This window comes from Bactrocera oleae, chromosome 6 (genome assembly GCF_042242935.1).
Source record: "Bactrocera oleae isolate idBacOlea1 chromosome 6, idBacOlea1, whole genome shotgun sequence".
NCBI lineage: Eukaryota > Metazoa > Arthropoda > Insecta > Diptera > Tephritidae > Bactrocera > Bactrocera oleae.
The window spans coordinates 66633181-66653128 of NC_091540.1; the positions used below are offsets into that span (position 1 = coordinate 66633181).

Sequence of the window (19948 nt, forward strand, 5' to 3'; positions counted from 1 at the left end):
AAGGTTAATTTTATTTGAAATATTAAGGAGGAAACCTAACATAATTGCATGTTGTTTATGTTTGTTGAAATGACTTTAGTAAATTTTGTCAGAAAATGCAAAAAGTTCCTCATATTTTAAGAGACCATTTTTGTAGAGAATTCAATTTCCAACAAATATGATATTTTTTATATAGTACATTTGTAAACTAAAAAGCGGTGATCTTTCCAATTAAGAGCACATGCTGCGAGAGAATTTTTTTAATGCTCCTACCAAAATTGTGTTAGGAGTATAAAAAAGCAAAACATTACATTTTGCTTAACCCACTCTAATATATGGAAAATATATATAATTTTCTGTTTTTTTATTTGTAATTTTATTTATGAGCTCAGACTTGTGGAGACTTTTTTTGAGGAGCCTATCTACACATTTTTCAGTGTATAAAGTGAAACAATCGATTTTCTGATCCACCGTAATATATGGCAAATAAATAAATATTTTTTTAAATTATAATTTTATTGATGACATTTTTTTAAATTGATAAAAGGTTTAATATAATATTTAAATATTTTATTTATAAAAAATACCTATTTATATATATTTATTACGATTTTAATTACATATGTTTAAATAAAAAATATCACTTTTAAATTATATATAAATATAATATTAATATTTAATTATATATTTCAATCTTCAAAATAAACTAATTCGTATTCTCTTTTCTTCTCTTTCTAGGTGAGTAATTTTTAACAAAAACTGCAAAAATTATTAATATTTTTGCAAAAACCCACGCAGGTATTTACTTAATATCATTTTCACATAAATTAAAATGTTCATTAAATACATAAATTCTGATAAATTCCTTTAAGCGCATTAAAAGTAACCTTAAAATTGGCAGCTGCTATTGGCGTTTCAGGGGCGAGCAAGCAGCGCCAAGGCACAGCGATGATGATAAACCCAAATTAAATATCAATATACACATACATACATACATATGTGCATAAATATATATATGCATGTAAGTAGTGCAATATTTATGAACTTTGTATGACAACAAATTTCACTTGCACGCTTTCATGGTCAAAATCGTTGCATAACCTGTCGCTAGCGCGGAAGAATTTGCCACAGTTTCATTAAAATCGTAAACCAGCGAGTCAGCGTGCTGCCGGCAGTGTGGCGGTAGTAACATGAGATACGCATATTTTTTTGTTGTTGTTATTTATTTGCGGTGCACGAAGTAAACGTGCGTGGTCGGCAGCGTCGCAGTGCACAGCATTTGCCATTGCGGCGGCGCTGTGCGGCTCCAATGTCTCATTAAGGCCAAGTGGATAACTGAACGCAGTTAATCTTGCAAGCGCTGCTACGCAGTCGCAGGGCGTGGTGCATTGTTGTTAAATTTTTTGTACAATTTTGTTGGTTTTTGAAACAAAAAAAAAATTATTCTGTTGAATTCCGTAATTTTCTCTTAGTTCACTCGTCCGCACTGCCTGCCCGCAAGCTATAATTTTGTAACTGTCAAGCGAGAGCAATTCGAAACGAAGTTAACAACCGACAAACATGTGTACATATATACATATATGTATGTATTGTATTTTTATATGCTTGTGTTGAAAATAAATTAAGATTTCAGAAAAACTGCAATGCAGTGACCTTCGTTTAGACGCTCTTCAACTCACACATTATTGCCGCTTCAATTTCAACAAGCTGTGTAATTTTTTACCTCAGCTCTACATGTGACTCCACTCTCAGTGCAGCCTCGAGAAACCGGCTACCGAACTGCGTGCGCATCTCGCGTCTCTCACTTCGTGTCAGTTACTCAATTCAGTTTATGAATCGCTTGTTGGCGTCATGATATACAAATGTTTGAGCGCTAGCTTCAAATTATTGAATGGTTTTCTGATTGACAATTTCAAAATTGTGCCACTTTGTTTGCCGAGAACTGAGAGGAAATGCCTAAATGTAAAATGGAAGGCATTAATGTGCGGTGAAATGCATTCAAGCGCTTATTAAAATGCTATGTCTACTCTAATGAACTTATAAACTTAATATGCGCATATTTGCTTTCAGTTTGCTGTTAAAATGGCCATTAAAGCTTGGCTTGGCTTGCCAATTCTCGTTGCGGTTTTGCGACCACAAATTAAGCAACTCTTATGCGCACTAATTAAACGAAAATTATTTAAGCCTATTGCACCGAGCTGTGGGGTAAAAATATAAGCTTATAAAATTTGAAAATTTCAGTGTTGGAAAATAATTTTTTTCGTCGTTTTATTTTTGCTGGAAAATCAAGTTTTGTTTTTAATTGCAAACACTTTCTAACAAATGTTTGCACTTAACTGCTATTAGTCCCTCTTTGGAAGCCAATTAAATTGTTGCACGCACTGCAGCAACAAAATCATTCTCTAGTTTCATACAATGCAATATAATCACTGAATATACTCGTATACATATGTAATTTTTCAACAAACCAATCAAAGACTGGGCGGAAAATTAACAAGCATTGTGCTCTTTGGCACTTTTGTATGCACAATTGTAGTTTTATATATACAATGCATGGCATCAATTAATCACAGCCTATTAGTATTGCTTCAAAACCGAGTTTTCGGTGCACAAACTATTATTTGTTGCTGTGTGGCATTGTCAGTCAAGCGCATGATATACATAACACATACTTCATAATTTTACAAATATTTGAAATTTTTCTATGTATGCTCTTTGCAAGAGTAGTACCCCCGTATATAGCATGTGTATATATGTAGTTTTATAGGTTATGTAACATAATTTGTTTACTAAATTCTGTTAGGTTCGCCAATATTGTAGGAGGATTCAAATGCCGAAAAAAAATTTTTTTTTAGTGTTTACACATATATGCACACAGAAGTTGAAGCACAAAATTCAACAGGATTTTACATATTGTAAATTTATAAGACAACATTTTTCTGCTTGACATACAAATTTAATTTAATCATATATACAATTTTGCAACTAAAAAATGATATCTCGAAAAAATGAGCTACAATTAAGAAAACTGGCTCCAATTTTTTTGCAGGCTTTTACCTACAAAATTTTGTTTTAATATTCGTTGTTTCATATTTTAAAAAGTAATATATATTTAATTTATTTGAAACTGCTTAAAACTATTTGTAAAATATTTTTCATATTTGTGTCGAAACATATGTAAATATATACAGAAAAAAATATTAGATTATAGTTTTCATTATATTGAAATTCTGAACTTGGAAATAAATAAATATAGTTATTTTAAACAAATTTTCTTGGTTGCAAATAAAATATATAATACAAATAAGACTTAGATACAAATTTTAAGAATTTTTTAATCTTTTTAAAATTTTTCAAAATTTATTTATTTTTTTTATAAAATTTTGAAAAAGCTTAAATTACTAAAAATTATGCTTTCAAAATAACTTAATCCTATATTTATCTGCATGTATTACTAACAGGTTTAATAAAACTTACTAATTATTAACGAAAAAGATAGCATAATTTTTAGCTTTTAATTTTTTCCCCATTAATACAAAAAAAAAAATGAATAAAAAATATTTCAAATTGCAACATTGAAATTTTTCAAACAAAATCAAAAAAATAACAAATTATTAATAAAATAATTCATGTAAAATTGAAGTCACAAAAGTTTTGCATTTTAATTATAATTAAATTTAAAATGTAGTCTTTAAATAATCTAAAGGTTTTTTTTTATATAATTCTAAATTAAACATCCATTGTATATTATTATTGTGCTTGTGCTGTTTTTCTTTTGTCATTTCACAGAAAAAATATTTCAATATTAATTTAAAAGTTGTTTTGTAAAATAAAAATAAAAAATTCATTACGGCAATTTCGTAAATAAACACAGTTTTGTTGATAATTTTCTTTTTACCGTTAAAACAGCATCTATGCTGATTTTTGTCTCATTATAAAAGTTCTCGTCATAAAACTGCCATAGTGTGTACCTGGCATTATAAAATGCATATTACACTACAATATGAGGTAATGTTATAATACAATGGCCAAAATTATTAGTTTTTCCAGTTTGTCATATTAGAAATATTTAACAAACTAAAAAGTTGTAAAATTTGTCAAATAAAGCATAAAACAATATAAAATAGTTCGGTTATTACAATTCTAAATATTTTCATTCTTAGCTTGATAATTATTTTTTCTACTACAATAAGCAATATTTTTGTCTTTAATATACAATTTGGCATAATATCAAATCCTAAAAGTTACCTTGTCAGACATTTGGCATATATTTGTATAATCAATTTGCTTGACTTATTTTACGAATTAGTCAAGCTCAATCTGTATCCTTCAAAGTTGCTGTGAGGTATGTCAACACTGACAGCTTATTGTGTTATTAAATTAATTTTTATTTATTATAAATTCAACTGCTGTCAATTTGTTGAAATAAAATACGCACACCTAAACACATAGATATCGATTGCAGCCGCATAATATTCATTTATTATTATGTTATTAATTTTAATATATCGAAAGAAGAGAGTTAAGTATGCTTGTGTTTTGAATTTTGTCCATAAAGCAACAGTGACAGCTCAAGGTGAACATTTGAAGCTCTCCGAATTATTACAAAATATTTTATGCAAACCAAGATGAGCCACCAAGCTAGTTTGCTGGGAATTAAGAAAGCAATCGATAATATAATATAAAATAGTATAGTGGTCATACTGCAATAGTGACAACAATATCAGTGTCGATATTAACACATATTTTATGATTGTCGAAGCTCTGTGCTCAATTTCGAAAACCACTTTCAGATTCGTATGTAGATTTTTACACTTTTTACCTAACGGCATTTGTCAATTTAGTTCAATATATCAGCTGCACGCATCTCATGAATATTAGCGTTACGCTCACGGATGTACCGTTTCACGGCGCGTTATTCTCAACAGCAGCTTAGTTGCTGACACATCACTACTGTCTGCCACTGTATTTGTCTGTAGACAGAGTGTGAATTGTTTGAAGTAAAAAACAATGACGTTTATGATATTTATGGCTTGTGCGCATATTAAAGTTACATATATTCAATTTTACTGCGGTGACAAAATCACGCATACAAAGAGCATGAAGAGTATTATAGATGAAAATAGTTAAAATCACAGAACTCATGGCGTCTTCATGCTAATATTTCTGGCTAGAAATAACTGTCGTAAAAGTTGTTATTAAAACTCTTTCTTATGTGTCTGTCTACATTGCATATAATTAGTTGCTTAGAGCGTAGCAAGATTTGAGGTTAGTTAATATAAAATATGCCAGCCTTTCGATTTTTGAATAAGGTACTCAAGAAATAGTTGGATGCCTCATAGCGCTCTCATTGTGGGAAAAAGTGGCGATAAAATCTCGACACAGTTTGCGCAAAAATCCTAAAATCAAATCGAATCAACCCACTTTGTCTCAAGTACGCCCACATTACTGTCTGACATACTGACAGCTGCCAATTCTCGCGCTCTCTGCGGCAATTAAGGAGAGGTATGCCGCCAGCAGGCAAAAAAAAAGTACATACATATAATAATTAGATGCCTTCACAAGGCATGCGCAATGTAATTCTTTGAAAATATCAACATCGTCATCATCAGCGCAGTAGCGCCTGCGTGAACGCGCTGTCACTGCACCAGACTGGATGTCTATCTGTCTATCAAACAGCATTTATGCTCATAACGCTGTCAGAGCGGACGCTCAGCGGGAAAGCGTTTTTTGTTGTTGTTGTCACCTTTTGTGCACAAGCGCCTCGTGCGCCTGTAATTAAAATTTATTGAATTCTTCCAAGTTTTTTATGTGTGAATACACATGCAGATATACACATAAACACACACGCGGCACATTAAAAATTTCTCAACAACTTTAAAGCGTGTAAGACATGAGTTTACACTTCTCGTTCGCAAATATTTAATGTTGACAGGTATATATATATATATATATATACATATACATGTACACACGCATATGTATATATACCGCGTATTTGGCGCACGCTGTCATTACAAGTTGTTGTTGCATTAGCATTAATGCGTTTACCATGCAAATTCATGTAGTTGTTTTTATGTGTGTGCGCGTGCGCGCATCATTTGTTTGTTTGTATGTTTGCCACACATTTTCGTAAATTTTTGTTTGCATTAACTGTTCTCACTGTCAAGTCTTCGACTACCAACTTTTATGCTTTGTTGTAATTACATGCTCACTGGCTCACTGTTAAATGTTCATAGGCTTAGACGCCCGAGACGCATGCCATGCCCATTTGTTGTGTTGATGTGCTAATGTTTGCTTTCAATTTGTGTGCTTTAACACATACAGACATACGTACATACATAGTGGTACATATCTACACATATTATTTATTAATTTTATATGCAGCAAATAATGCGTTATTATGTTGAAAAATGGATTTTTTGACAATCGTCAAATGTCAGTAGTTGGCAGAAAGGTAGTACACTTGTGCAGCAAATATGTGCACATATATATCTGGGACAACCAGTTCAACAACTGCCCATATTTTGGTTTCTCATCAACAAACTTAACGGCCCCTCTCAGCTGGTGGCTACTTTTATGCATTTTTTCTAACCATTACAACACTTGTATTCATACGAGTAAGTGTGTAATTGTTTATAGTTGCGTATGTGCTCATCATAATCATATATACAAATATTAAATATTTCAATCAGCATGTGAAAAACCGGTCAAAAAAGTGCAGTCATGTTTATGTTAATTTGATTTGAACGCCTATTAAGCGTACGAAAACGACCTTGTCGAAAACGCAGAGGCAAGGCTTAATGCAAAAATATGGTGGGAGAATTAGTATTAGCAATATAGATTCACTCGAATTTGTGCGACTTTTAAGGTGCTTTGAAATTCTAAATATATACAATTGTTTGGTTCATGCATCCAACCTAAACATTACCAATTCGAAATAGATTTGTATCTTACTTTTTTCTTTTCCTTTTTTTATCTGCAATCTATTAAATTTTACGCCTTAACTACTCTAAGTGGTTATATTATATTATATCTCTCTACATAATTTTCTTATGTCTTATCATGTTTCTATATTTTTCTTATATTTCCACTTTTTCTTCTACTCCAAATGTTCTGATCTCCAACTAAAACTATTTTTCCCTATTCGCTTATCTTCTTATATTTCCATTCTAATTCTCGAAACTTATCTTTTTTCATCCCATTTTCACCAAAACCATATTCTTTCATCGTTTTCAACCTATTTCAATTCCAGTTCCCATTCCAATAATTTATTCCAGAGTCCAGTTTCATGCCTATAAACCATCATATCCTTATCTTTATTCCCTTATCAAATTCCAAGCTTACTTTTTCCCTCACATTGACTTTTACACCTGAATCCGATTCCCAGTTTCCTAATTATATTTTTCTTATAAAACTTTCACATTCCATCCTTCTTGTCCATATGCGTCTTATACTTTCTGTATATTTCTCATAAACTGTTTCTATTCTCATTATCCCACACGATCCCTTACCATACATTATTCAGCCCTTTGCTCTTCATTTCTATTGACCTTGCAATTCCTCTCCATAATCTTTGTTTCTTTCTCAACACACTCCACATCCAGCTCCTTCCTCTCCATAATGCTCATTCTCCCATCCGTTCCCTTACCATTCCTTATCCTATCCCTTAGCCCATATTCCTAATCTCATTCCAATTCCTCTCTATAATCCTTATTCTTTCCGAAAAAAATATTCCCATATCCAATTCCTTTCATTCATGTTATTACCCTCCTTGATATTCCTTTAATTACCGTCCTAGATTCTTAATTATATCCTAATTCCCCTTCCTACTGCTTAACAATATCCTTTATCATCCTCCGAATCCACCTATTACTCTTTTCCCAAATATTTCATACCAATTTCATTTCCCCATTTCGTTCTATCAGTTACCTATCATTTCTATTTTAACATAATCCAATCCATGTACTCGCCTGATTATCCCACTTCCAGTCGTTTCTTCTATTTACCTCTCCCTACACATATCCTGCTATCTCATTCTATCTTCCTATTTTGAACTATATATACTTGTATATAATAAAATACTGAATTATTCTTAAATTCATCTGCTTATTATGTGGTGTCTAATAGAAGCCATGTCAATCGACTAAAATCGATTAATTGGTCTGTGTTTGTTCCATTAAAGCAAACATTGAAATTATGCGTCTGAAAGCGCACGAATTCTTTGGCGAATTCTTTGCCAAAATTGAAATACGCCAAAAAAGAGTGTGAGAAGTAAATATATACGTATATATATCTACAACAAATATATGCATCTATTTCTAAAGTCGTCTAAGGTCTTTGCCGCCGTACGTTGACTGCAAGCGTGTAATTTATGTATTTAAGGTGTTTTCACACTCAAGTTTATTGAACTTTTTTCACGAGCAACACACACAAAAGTTGTTGCAAATTTCACGCGAAATTTTTGAATTACAACAAAAAACCACAAAAACAATAAAAAAAGAAAATGAAATTCTATTAAAATGTTATTAAGAATACTTAAGTTGATGTTACAGCGATCAATTGGCGCGCTAGCGGTGATAATGACACGGTTTACCTTCAACCAAAGCCGGTCGGTCGGTTGCTCGGACGTCAAATGGCGCATTGAGTAAATCATCATGACTTCGGTAATAATTTACGCAAACACGCAGCGCCGTTACGCCCAAAACGAAATTATGCTCACGCAGCTTAGCCGCCGAGCTGTCTTTGAGCGCCTGTGTTTTTATATAAATATATAAATATTTATTTAGCTTCAAGCGATGCAAAGCAGGTGTTGTAATGGCTGCGCGTACACCGGAAGTTGTTTGTAACTTCTGCGCTTATGGAATACTTTTTACCTTATTCATGAAGAGCTTTGATAAGCCGGTGCGGTCAGTGTCAAAGTGACCAATCGTACCATGCCTGGGGCCAGCTGAAGATAGAAGAATATATATTTTTTTCAATATAAATATTAGTTCTTTTGAAAAATTTAACAGCTATATTTGGTAATCTTTTAAATAAAATAATAAAAAAAGCTGAAAATAAAATATTTAATTCACTCGCTCGTCATCTGCACGTTTGTTGTCGAAACATTAATCAAGCGATTCTTTTTTTCGGTTATTCAAATATACCATAAATTGAAGGTCGTTTGCCTGCAACTTCCACTTTTGTCAAAGAATGAAAATAAATGAAATAAAAAATTTTCAAATCAGAAAAGAAGTTATTCAACAAAATAAAACTTTTCAGAACATAAAATTGAATTAATTTGATTATTTTTGCAGCAAAAGTATTGAACAGCGAACCAAGTGTCTAATTAAGGTATGGAAACTTGATACATTATAGAAACTTGATATTCCTCATTTTTTCCACCAAACTTGGCGGCTCAAAGAATAAATTCACACACATACATGCATACATAAGCCAAGAACTTAACCGAAGCCACATAGCTGGTACTTGGCTGAGCGTCTGGTTTTTGAAATACACGAAAAACGAGTGTTTTTATTTCAAATTTTTGTTTTTTTTTTAAATTTTTTTGTTTTTTGTTTTAAAAGCGTGCGATTTTTAACGAATTGTATTGCTAATTTTCACTTTTTATGCGGCTTGTCTGGTTAGGTCTGGTCTGGTTGGAAAACAACTAAGTTTGGGTTAGTTTAAATTACTGATGAGCTATGCTGGCTGTGATCTAACACTATACATGTGTACAAAATATATGCGAGTATTTAATTGTATAATATATACAGTTTACGTACATGTACATATATATGGCTAGTGTTGCTTATACAATTTTGTATATACTATACTTGTTCAAGAACTGCCTCTCGAAGTTAACGTGACAAATAGAGGAAAAAAGATGTTTTCTAAACTTAGCATTAATGAAACTTTTTTTCAATTTCAGCACAAATTTATGGCAATACTATAAATATGTATATTTTTATTTTCATAGTTCAATAAATATGTGCGAAGGTTTTTTTGAAAGCTATTATGCTAGAACCGGTGCTATTATTTTATTAAGCTCACTTTAAGAATATCATATATATGTATATATATATAGCATATATGTATGTTTGTAATAGTATGCTTATGTAATGGCAAGAATGTTTCTATTATGCTCTGTAGCGATATTTCAACCAATTTGCTGACGCAAATCCAACTCAGCTCGCAGCAGATAATCTTCATATTTGATTATCTGCTAGTATTGATATTTAGTGGCTATTTGCATGGGTTTGTTTTTTCTTTTTCCAATTAGTCCAGCTTTAATTTGTACACATTTTAATTTGTTTCCGCCTAAATTTGAATTTATTGGCAAAGCTAAATTAATTAGATTATGATTGCACGAAAAAACGATATTTAGAATGACTACTAATAATACGGTAGAAACTTAGAATGTATTGGAATAAACTTTCAGTTAAAAAAAGAAAAACAAAAGTTATTTTATATTTTTGATTCAAATTTATTTTAGAATAGAGGTTCGATTTATTGGCAACAGAAAAAAGTAATAATAAAAAAAAAAAAATAATAAATAAAAATAAATAAAATAAACTAATATAAAATAATATAACTAATATAATTTAATATAATTATTTATAATTATAAATAAAATAAATAAGTAAATAAATAAATAAAATAAAATAACAAAAATAAAAAAATTAAAATAAAATAATATTATAATAAAATAAAATAAAAATAAATTTTAAAAACATAAATTAAATGTAATAAAAAAGAAAATAATATAAGTACAAAATTATTTTTCATAAAAACAAACAAATTAATATAAACTACAAAAAATAATCATAAATTAATATATAACAAAAAAAAAATAAAATACAATTAAAATATTAAAAAATAATTTTTCGAAAAAAAAATAATATAAACAAAATAAATTAAAACGAAATGATAAAATAAAAATAAAATGAATATAAAATGAATATAAAATTAATTTTCATATACATTTATTTTTTCGAACAACACCCATAGCCCAGAAATGGAATCCATGTCCAGCTTACCTAACGATATATAGAAATAATTTAAATTTTACTGCTAAAAATGTAAACAAATTTTAAGTAAAAGTGACATTTTTATTGTTGTTTCACGCGATTTGATTTATGATGATTTAATAAGCCTACCAATCGCACCTGATAACAGATAAAACATATTTTTAACGCAAAAAATGCTACAAAATGGCATTATTGTGCATCGGCAGTCGCTCGTTTATTTTTATTAAAAACCTGTTATTCTGAACAATAAAATGTAATTTAACTTTTTTTGACTGATTATTGACAGTCTTCCCCGCATTGAACAACGTAAGTGATGCGTGTCCTTGCTTAAATTAATGAATACTCGTACTTTAGGACATACACAGCGTATACGTAACGTCGCAGCACGTTATGTGGTGTAATAAAAGCGCTTAATTAAAAACTCTGCTTGAAATGTTTTTGGTTGTAACAAAAATATTTGCATTCACACAAATTAATTGAATTTACTGGAAAGGTGTTTTTATTTTAATGATTAAATGCTTATGAAAGCGCATGTGTGCATGAAGATAATAAAAATATATATGGTATATACATATGTATACATATGTATACATCACATATCTATGGACCAAGTCACATTTGTGTACAAAAAATTTCAAGGTGAATATATGACAGCAATTTTTGTATTCTGTTTTCATTGTTAAACATATACTAAAATATATATATTATGTTTTAATGACTTGTGAAAGTGGTTCACCATAATCTCATTCAGCTGCAATAATAGCAAGTTATGTTCTTTGTCATGCTAAATTATAATTATAAGGACATTGTTCGTGTTTTTCTTTCATCATCTATGCCTACATGTAAATGCTTTTTTAACGAGCTCGACATCCAGATGCTCCTATAATGCATGCATATACCACACGTATATGTATGTGTATATACATCTGTGTAATGTTTTTGCTAGATCTTCAGTGATGAGAAATTTTTGAAAAAATGTGCTGCTAAAAATTTTACAAAATATGCAACATGTGTATATGTATATAAAAATATGTAAACGTATGTGTATAAAAGCATAATCTACCTTGCCTTCATTTAAAGTCAATTTCCATCGAAATTGGGCACAGATACACATACATTTGCATCTAAGTACACCATGGCTCATCAATTTTTCCAATCAGGTCAAATTAGAATGTTTATGCGTACGCGATTTGATGATTTTGACATTTGCAGAGACGAGCATGAATATGCAATATTTAAGGCGGAACGTAGAGTATAGCGGATTTGCATATACGCGTACTTCAAACACATAAGTCATACATGCATAAATGCAATATGCTTTTCGCTTAAACTCGAAACTATAATTTTAATTTTTTTTCCCATAGCAACACGTTTTCAACATTGAAACAATATAAAGTCCACACAAAATTAAAAAAAAATGTCGTTTGCGCAATTAAACTCTTAAGTCCAATTTACCAATATTTTTATATAAAAACATTTTTATATTAAAAAAGGTTAGTTGATTTATTGCGCAAATTGGGAGATTTGCCAGACAGTAAGCTGCAATTATGCAAACAGCTAGAACGCTCATGCAATGAGCACTAACTAAAATCAACCAACAAGATTCAAGCGCTTAAAAAAATAAGAGTTTTCAAACTTAAAATGCGCAAATAATGAAAAAGCTGTATTAAAAAAAAAAAAAGCAATAACAAAACGCACGACATTTTTCAACATAGCAATCTATTAATATTGCATAAACGTTACATGAAATAACTCGATTTTAATTGCTGTCATTCAAAACTATGAAAACTATGTGCAGCCATTCACACAAAGCGGCATATGCATTTAAATAGCTGTAAATGTGTATGTCACAGAAAATAGATGCTCACGCACATGCGCTTTGTCAGGTCGCTTGAGAGCCAAAACAAATTTTATAAAATTGGTCGAAAAGCGTAGTCAATCTAAGTAGAAGTAAGAATTCAAATGGAAAATTTAAAATTCTGTAGTTGAGGAAATTAATTAGCTGACTACCTTTACATGGTTAGAAACAAGGCTAAAATAGGATTAAAAAATATGTTATGGTTTGAAACACGGTTAAAATAAGATATAAAAATTTCGTATGGTTTGAAACTTGGATAAATAAGTTTAGAAGATCAAAAAATATATTTCGGTAGTCCGCATCAAAGATCCGATTGCTAAGAGACACCCAAAGCAAATCTAGAAATAAAAGAAATTTTCAAATTTGAAATAGCAGTTTAATAAAATATCGACGGCTTACTTTCAAAGCGAAAAAGTCAAAAAAGTTTGCTGTTTGGTTATACAATTATACCCTCATCATTCCATTAAATTGAAATGAGTAACTAAACAGATTGGAAAAACTGCATTTTGTCTGCCTAATGAAATCTGCTGATCAATATTTATATTTTATATGTAATTCTGACATATTATTTTAACTGCATTGAGCGAATTATTAATTCGAATAATTTAAAATATCTCTTTTCTTGCATAACGATAGTTGGTCCAGTTAACTATGAACTGGTACCTCGTTTGTAACTAGTTGATTATATAACAAAGTAATATATAAGTAGCTAATTTTTATCGTCATAGCAAAATCCAAATTTATATATTTTTCGAATCACATGACGCCTATTAACAAATATGTAGAAAAAAACAACAGAAATTTAAATGAAAAACAAATAAATTAAAAAAAAAACAAACAAACAAATTTGTTCATTTCCAGTTTTATAGTTATTCTCATTTGCAGTAAACTGTGCTTAAATTATCGACGTTCTCATTTTACCAAATTTTACCAGCTCATAAAATTTGCATTTAACGCATGCACACATACACATACACACACACACAATCAAAAGCTTAAAATCGCTCATCTTCACATTTAGTCTCGGCTTGATGTCATATTTATTTTGGAAAAAAAGACTGCTAACCTGTCAAGCGATTTTTACACAATCAAATCTTCATTTCAAATAAATAAACCTACATTTACCGTTGGCGCGCGCAGCTCAGTCAAGCGCTTTTCAAGTGACAAGTTGTCAGCTCTAACTTTGTAGTGGGCCATTTAACAATGCAATAAACACACATACATATATACAATTTGAATATATGTACATATATATGTATACTATAGCCGCTTAAGTGTGCTCCATTTAAGCATCAGCTTTGTGTCTGTGTATGTGTATTACTCATATTCGCTTCTGAAGCGCGTGTGTGGGCGTCTTCTACGCTTTTGGCGGCTGCCAATTGAAACTAAAAGACATTCGTCTATAGAAAAAATCTATACAAAGTATTGAAAATAAATCCGAACGCCTATAAATTAGCAAACAGAATTTAGCCATTTGCCAACGCAACGGTGATCCGACGCAATGATACGCTGGCAGCAGACACTACAATTGGTAATTATGTGCGAATGAAAAGCGGCAAAAAATAACTGAAATCACTTTTTATTATTATAAATTGCAAGTGATTTGCTTACTATTTTGGTTGCATAATTTTCACACCACATTTGGGCAATTACTCATGACGCCGCTTCTTTGTTGCTGCTGTCAAAATTTTGCATGCGTGTGCACCCATACCTATATACAGCTGAATATGGTAGTCTTATGTTCATAAGTGTGTAGCAGGCATTACGTATATGAGCTAAATTTTTTGAAATATTTGATAAATGGCTTATGTGACTTGTGGTTACTATCATAAAAGAGTTGTAATGCGAAAGTAAATACAAGAATACGTGGGTGCAGGCATATATACACAGGAATTAAGCGATTGTAATGGCAACAAATGTTTTGTAATAAAGGTATAAGCCAAATATACTTGTGTCTATTTACCATAAATAGATTGCATACATATTATATTCCCATAAATACTGCAATGAGGAGTTAGAAATGAGCAGTTGAAACTAGCATTTTCGACACCAAAATAAAAAATTATTTCGTAAAAAATATTGTAAAATTATATTTTTTCAGCGAAATTTGCATAAAAAACGACGATATTTCAAAAAAATATTTTTATAAAATTTTTTAACTACATTAATTTTTGCTTTTGTCTCAATCAACAGGCCATCGCTTGCATTTTAGTGCAATGCGCTCTCTCTCAAAACTACGATAAGGAAAATCGTCGCCTCATTCTGCAAATCAAAGATCAAAAAACGACCAATCAACAATACTATTCGTCGAATTTCGATACCAGTAAGTACAAATTGTTTCAATTTTTTCAAAATACCATCAAATGCACTAAAATACATACAAACATTTGCACTCGTAGCATCGTATAAAAAAATATTTAGCGATTAAATAAAAAGAAATACAAAATTTAAAATTTCATACAGACGCATAGCAATAATATTTTCCTATTTACTATAATTACTTTGCTCTATATTTCCGCTGCCTACTATACTAAAATCTGTAATTTTCCATATTTTTGAAATTTTTATATTTTTATTTTCTATACTTTCTTTTACTCGCTCCTTGCGTATTCCTAACTATGCTCTATGCTCTCCTGTAACAATCCTTACACTCTTTATCTCTCTATTTCCAACTGACTAGCTGGTTAGTCACTACTTTTCACTATTTTCTCTACACTCTTGCTATCTCTTTCTCTCACATAATCATTTTAGTTTTTGCCAAATCATACATAGTAGTTGTTTTGTTAGTAGCATTTTATACATACATATCTATCTATATACACATTTTATATATAAATAAATATTATATTGAAATTTGCGCTGTATGACGAGCTCTTGACAAGGACTCGTATGTCCTTTCGGCTTTTTAGTTGCGCAGTTAGTTGTTATTTAGATTTGTTGTTATTATATTCGTTTTTGTAACAGTACAAGTAGCAGCTTGTAGCTAGTTTATTTATCCAATATTTTTATAGAAATATTTTAAATTGTTTCTTTCGTTCTTTTTGTACATTAAAATTCTTAGCTTTTATTAAATAATTAGTAGACATTTTGTTTATTTAAAATAAAATTATTTTTTTAATTAATTAACAGTAGTGCGCGCTGTAGCCTTAATAAAAACCAAACACAAAAGCAACTAAACAACAAATAAAAAACTAGTTTATTCTAAAAAAAAAAAATTAAAAAATTGTCTTATGCTACAAAAATCGTAGTTAATACAGAAAACAACAACATAAACAATATTAGAAATCGTATACTCAAGCGTTTAAACAAAACATACATATTTATATCATTTATTTATGTTGTTACTTTTGTTGTAGCTTTGTACTAAACACCAAATAAAATCATAAAGAATGCGTAAACGTAGTTAAAACAAAGCAGACGCACACAAATCTATCAATTATATATCTACATCTATTTAGTAATATATCGAAATAAACAACAACAACCAAAAATATATATATCGTCAACCAAACTCGTCTCAAATTGTAAATATTACCGACACACACAACTCGACTCAAATCAACTCAAACTCAACTCAAATCCACGCCACGCCACTCCACTCCAACCCACCCAACTCTTATACTATAACTTGTATCAATTTTAATATAATTATTTCGAATTTTGTTGTACTAGTTAAAAAAGTTTTTGTTTTGTGATATACTAAGAGCTTCAAATACTCACAATTTTTAACATATAACAATTTCTGTAAAAATTTAAAATTTCTGAACAAATTAAAATTTTTCAAAAAATTAAAATTAAAATTTTTCAAAAAACTAAAATTAAAAAAAATATTTAAAATTCTGTAAAAATTAAATTTTAATTTTCAAAAATTAGTTAAAACAGTAACGCAGTCTACGAAAAAGTTAGCTGGAAAGCTTGCTGTAACTTGCTTATACTGAAAGCGCCTATGAGCTTTCACTTATAAATAATAATATCTTTGAAGCAATGTAAAGTATGTATGAACGCTGTGTCATATTAATCGCAAATAATATGCCATAAAGTCTGTAGCTTTCTTTTAAACGTTTCGTTAGGAGTAAATATTTTAAAATATATGCCTTCTCAAAGCTTTCACAATACTATAAAAGCTTAATGAAATGTTTACTTAGAAATGTGCATAAACTTCTTTTTTTTCTTGTCCTCGATACCTTTACATCCATCATCCTTTATCCCGCATCCACATCCATACCTTTCATCCCACTCGCATCATTCACTCGTCGTACTCGTGTGGCCCCGAAATGAAATAAAGCTCTGGCTTTCAAGTTTAGAGTGATTTATACATATATTTTTCTATAAACAGCTGCGCAATAGCGAAAAGGTAGTACAATTAATTATACATAGTAAGAGTTTAGATATACTGCGTGTTAAGCTATGTGTTATCTGAGGCAGGGTCTAAACGATACATATTTTTTTATGGCAAAATCAAAGAATAAGATTTCTTGCCTTTTTTTAAAATATTTTTCTATTAACTTTTTCCTATTAATTTTATTGCCAATTTTTATTGTATTTGTTGTCATAAAAATAATGTAAAGAAATTATAGGTTATTAAATATTATGAGGTATTACCCAAACACTACTGTAACTTTTCTTTTTATGATACTTACAACGATTTCTTTGCTATGAGATGAGAGAAGAAAGCATCAATAAATTATTCTATATTGTATTAAAAATGAAATATTCCTTCAATATTCGTTTATTAAAATTAATTAAAAAAATAATATCCATTCCACCACAATCCGTTATCAACTTCCGCATACCAAAAATATAACAAAACACTTGCTTTCTGTTGGACACACTTAAGATGCCTACCGTTATGGTTATGATATCGGTAAGACGGGCAATTTCCATCATGAGACCCGCGGTCCTGATGGCGTTACCTACGGTTGTTACGGTTACGTCGATCCTTACCATATGTTACGTGCAACACATTACGTTGCCGATACACATGGTTATCGTACCGTGGAACCACAAAAACCAGTCGAGGTCTATCCCGTATATGGCGAAAAAGGCCATGGCGTAATTTTGCAATGGGATGAGCTATACTTCCCAATTGGCTGTGGCAAGTTCGAGGGTGGCGCACGGCCAGAATTTCCAGTATTACATTTGGGTGATGTACGTTGAATAATCAATAAAAAAAAATGAAAATTTTGTGACCTAAACCACATCTACTTCTCTCCTTCAACTCTACATGATATTTTGCAGAAGAAGCCTAGTGGTTTTACGCCAGGTTTCTCACTTTCTCACGCACCGGGTGTGGAAAGCGGTTCAGGCATTCTCAGCCCTTCACGTTATGCCGATCGCGAGCGCGAGCGCATACCAGCACCTTCGGCACATGTTGTCGCTACAGTGCGACCTGGTGACAATGGTCCATATCCAGGTGATAATGGTGGTGGCCAATATACCGGCGGCAACGATCCATATAATGGTGGAAATGGTCCACGCAATAACGGCAACGGGCAATACAATAACGGCAACGGGCAATACAATAACGGTAACGGCCAATATAATAATGGTAACGGCCCAAATAGTGGTGGAAACGGCCCTTACAATGGAGGTAACGGTAGCGGCAACGGTGCATATTATCCTAGCGGTTCATCGGGTTTAGGTGGAAGCGGTAATGGTGGTAGTCGTGGCAATAATGGTGGCAGAGGAAGCGGTAACAACGAAGGCAATGACGGCTACAGCAATGATGGTGGCAGAGGAAGCGGTAACAATGGAGGCAATGGCGGCTACAACAATGATGGTGGCAGAGGAAGTGGTAACAATGGCGGCAATGGTGCCTATAACAACGATGGTGGCAGAGGAAGCGGTAACAATGGCGCCAGCGGCGGTCTTGGCAGCGGAGGTAGCGGTAGCGGTGGTGCTTACTCGCCCGGACCGCTCGGTGGAGTAGGTCCGGGTGGCCCAGGGGGGCCGGGCGCATTGGGATATGTAGATTCCGGCTCTCCTGGGAGCCCGTATGTAGCAGGTTAGCTGGCTTAAATAAAACATTATAATAGGAAATTTTATAAAGCATAGAAAGTTTGAGCTTAGATGCACCTAGCGTTAATATTATTTTGGAAGTAGAGAGTACAAAAAGTAGGTCTGTACCAATTTGAAGTGAGTAGCTATACGCGGAAGCATGCTGTGTGGTCCTCATTATTGGATTGGTTTTGTTAAATTTTCAAACTAAGAGCTTTTGTGCTTTTCACCCTCTCATGATGGAGGAACAATGTGATATCTGAACTGCCAAAATTTTTCAGAAACCTGAGCATCTAAATCAGTTTTGAAAATTTTACGAAATGCACAATTTAAATAGTTTCTAGAGCTTTCATCAAAAGCATTTTCGAGTTTCATGATATGCCAGAATTGAAGCCAGCAGGTTTCAAGAGCTTTCATTAGAAGCATTTTCGAGTGTCATAATATGTTTGAAAAGAAATCTATTTCAATTTGAAGCCAGCTGCACCTGAAATAAGTTCATATTTTAAGCTTTGTACTAAGCTTTTCTAATCTCAAAGATAATTTCATCATATACATAACTGTGAAGCTAACATTTGAGATGCAACTATTAAGCGAAAGCTTCGATAAAGTTCAAAGCTCTAGTATTTCGTAACATGAAAGCTATAATTGCTTGTACAGTATATGCACATTTGCTCATACTTCCGCAGCACACTGATCGGTACGCGTATTTGCGCTCGCTTCCTATTGCATACATTATTAGGTTCTCCTTATATTTCAATCTAAGCTTATTAAGCGTTTAGGTTAGCTTTAAGAGCTTTTATAAATCATAATAAATCTTCGTGTTAATTTTTTTTTATTACCATATACTTTCTTCAGCGATATTTTATTTAATGCGAGTCTATTTTTGCATAAAAGCACCAACACACACACATGCATAGCACAATATACACTCGTAATATACATATGTATACAAATAAAAAAATATATACAACATATGTAATTATTTATATTATTTATCTTTACATATTTATATGCACTTAAGCTATTATGTCTGTACAAGTACACACAAACACATATAAGCGCGCGCACAAACACACACAAAACGAAATGAAACGGATTTTAA

At 31.4% G+C, this 19948-nt stretch overlaps 1 protein-coding gene across 1 annotated transcript in view; it reads left to right on the plus strand.

Moving 5' to 3' along the window:
- frm (farmer) overlaps nucleotides 1-19948 on the plus strand; it is a 41996-nt gene that overhangs the window by 16352 nt on the left and 5696 nt on the right. Inside the window, exons 3-5 of the mRNA XM_070111052.1 lie at nucleotides 15043-15172; nucleotides 17687-17997; nucleotides 18088-18853. Of these exons, the coding sequence (XP_069967153.1) occupies nucleotides 15043-15172; nucleotides 17687-17997; nucleotides 18088-18853 (1207 nt within the window). The remainder of the gene's footprint in view (nucleotides 1-15042; nucleotides 15173-17686; nucleotides 17998-18087; nucleotides 18854-19948) is intronic.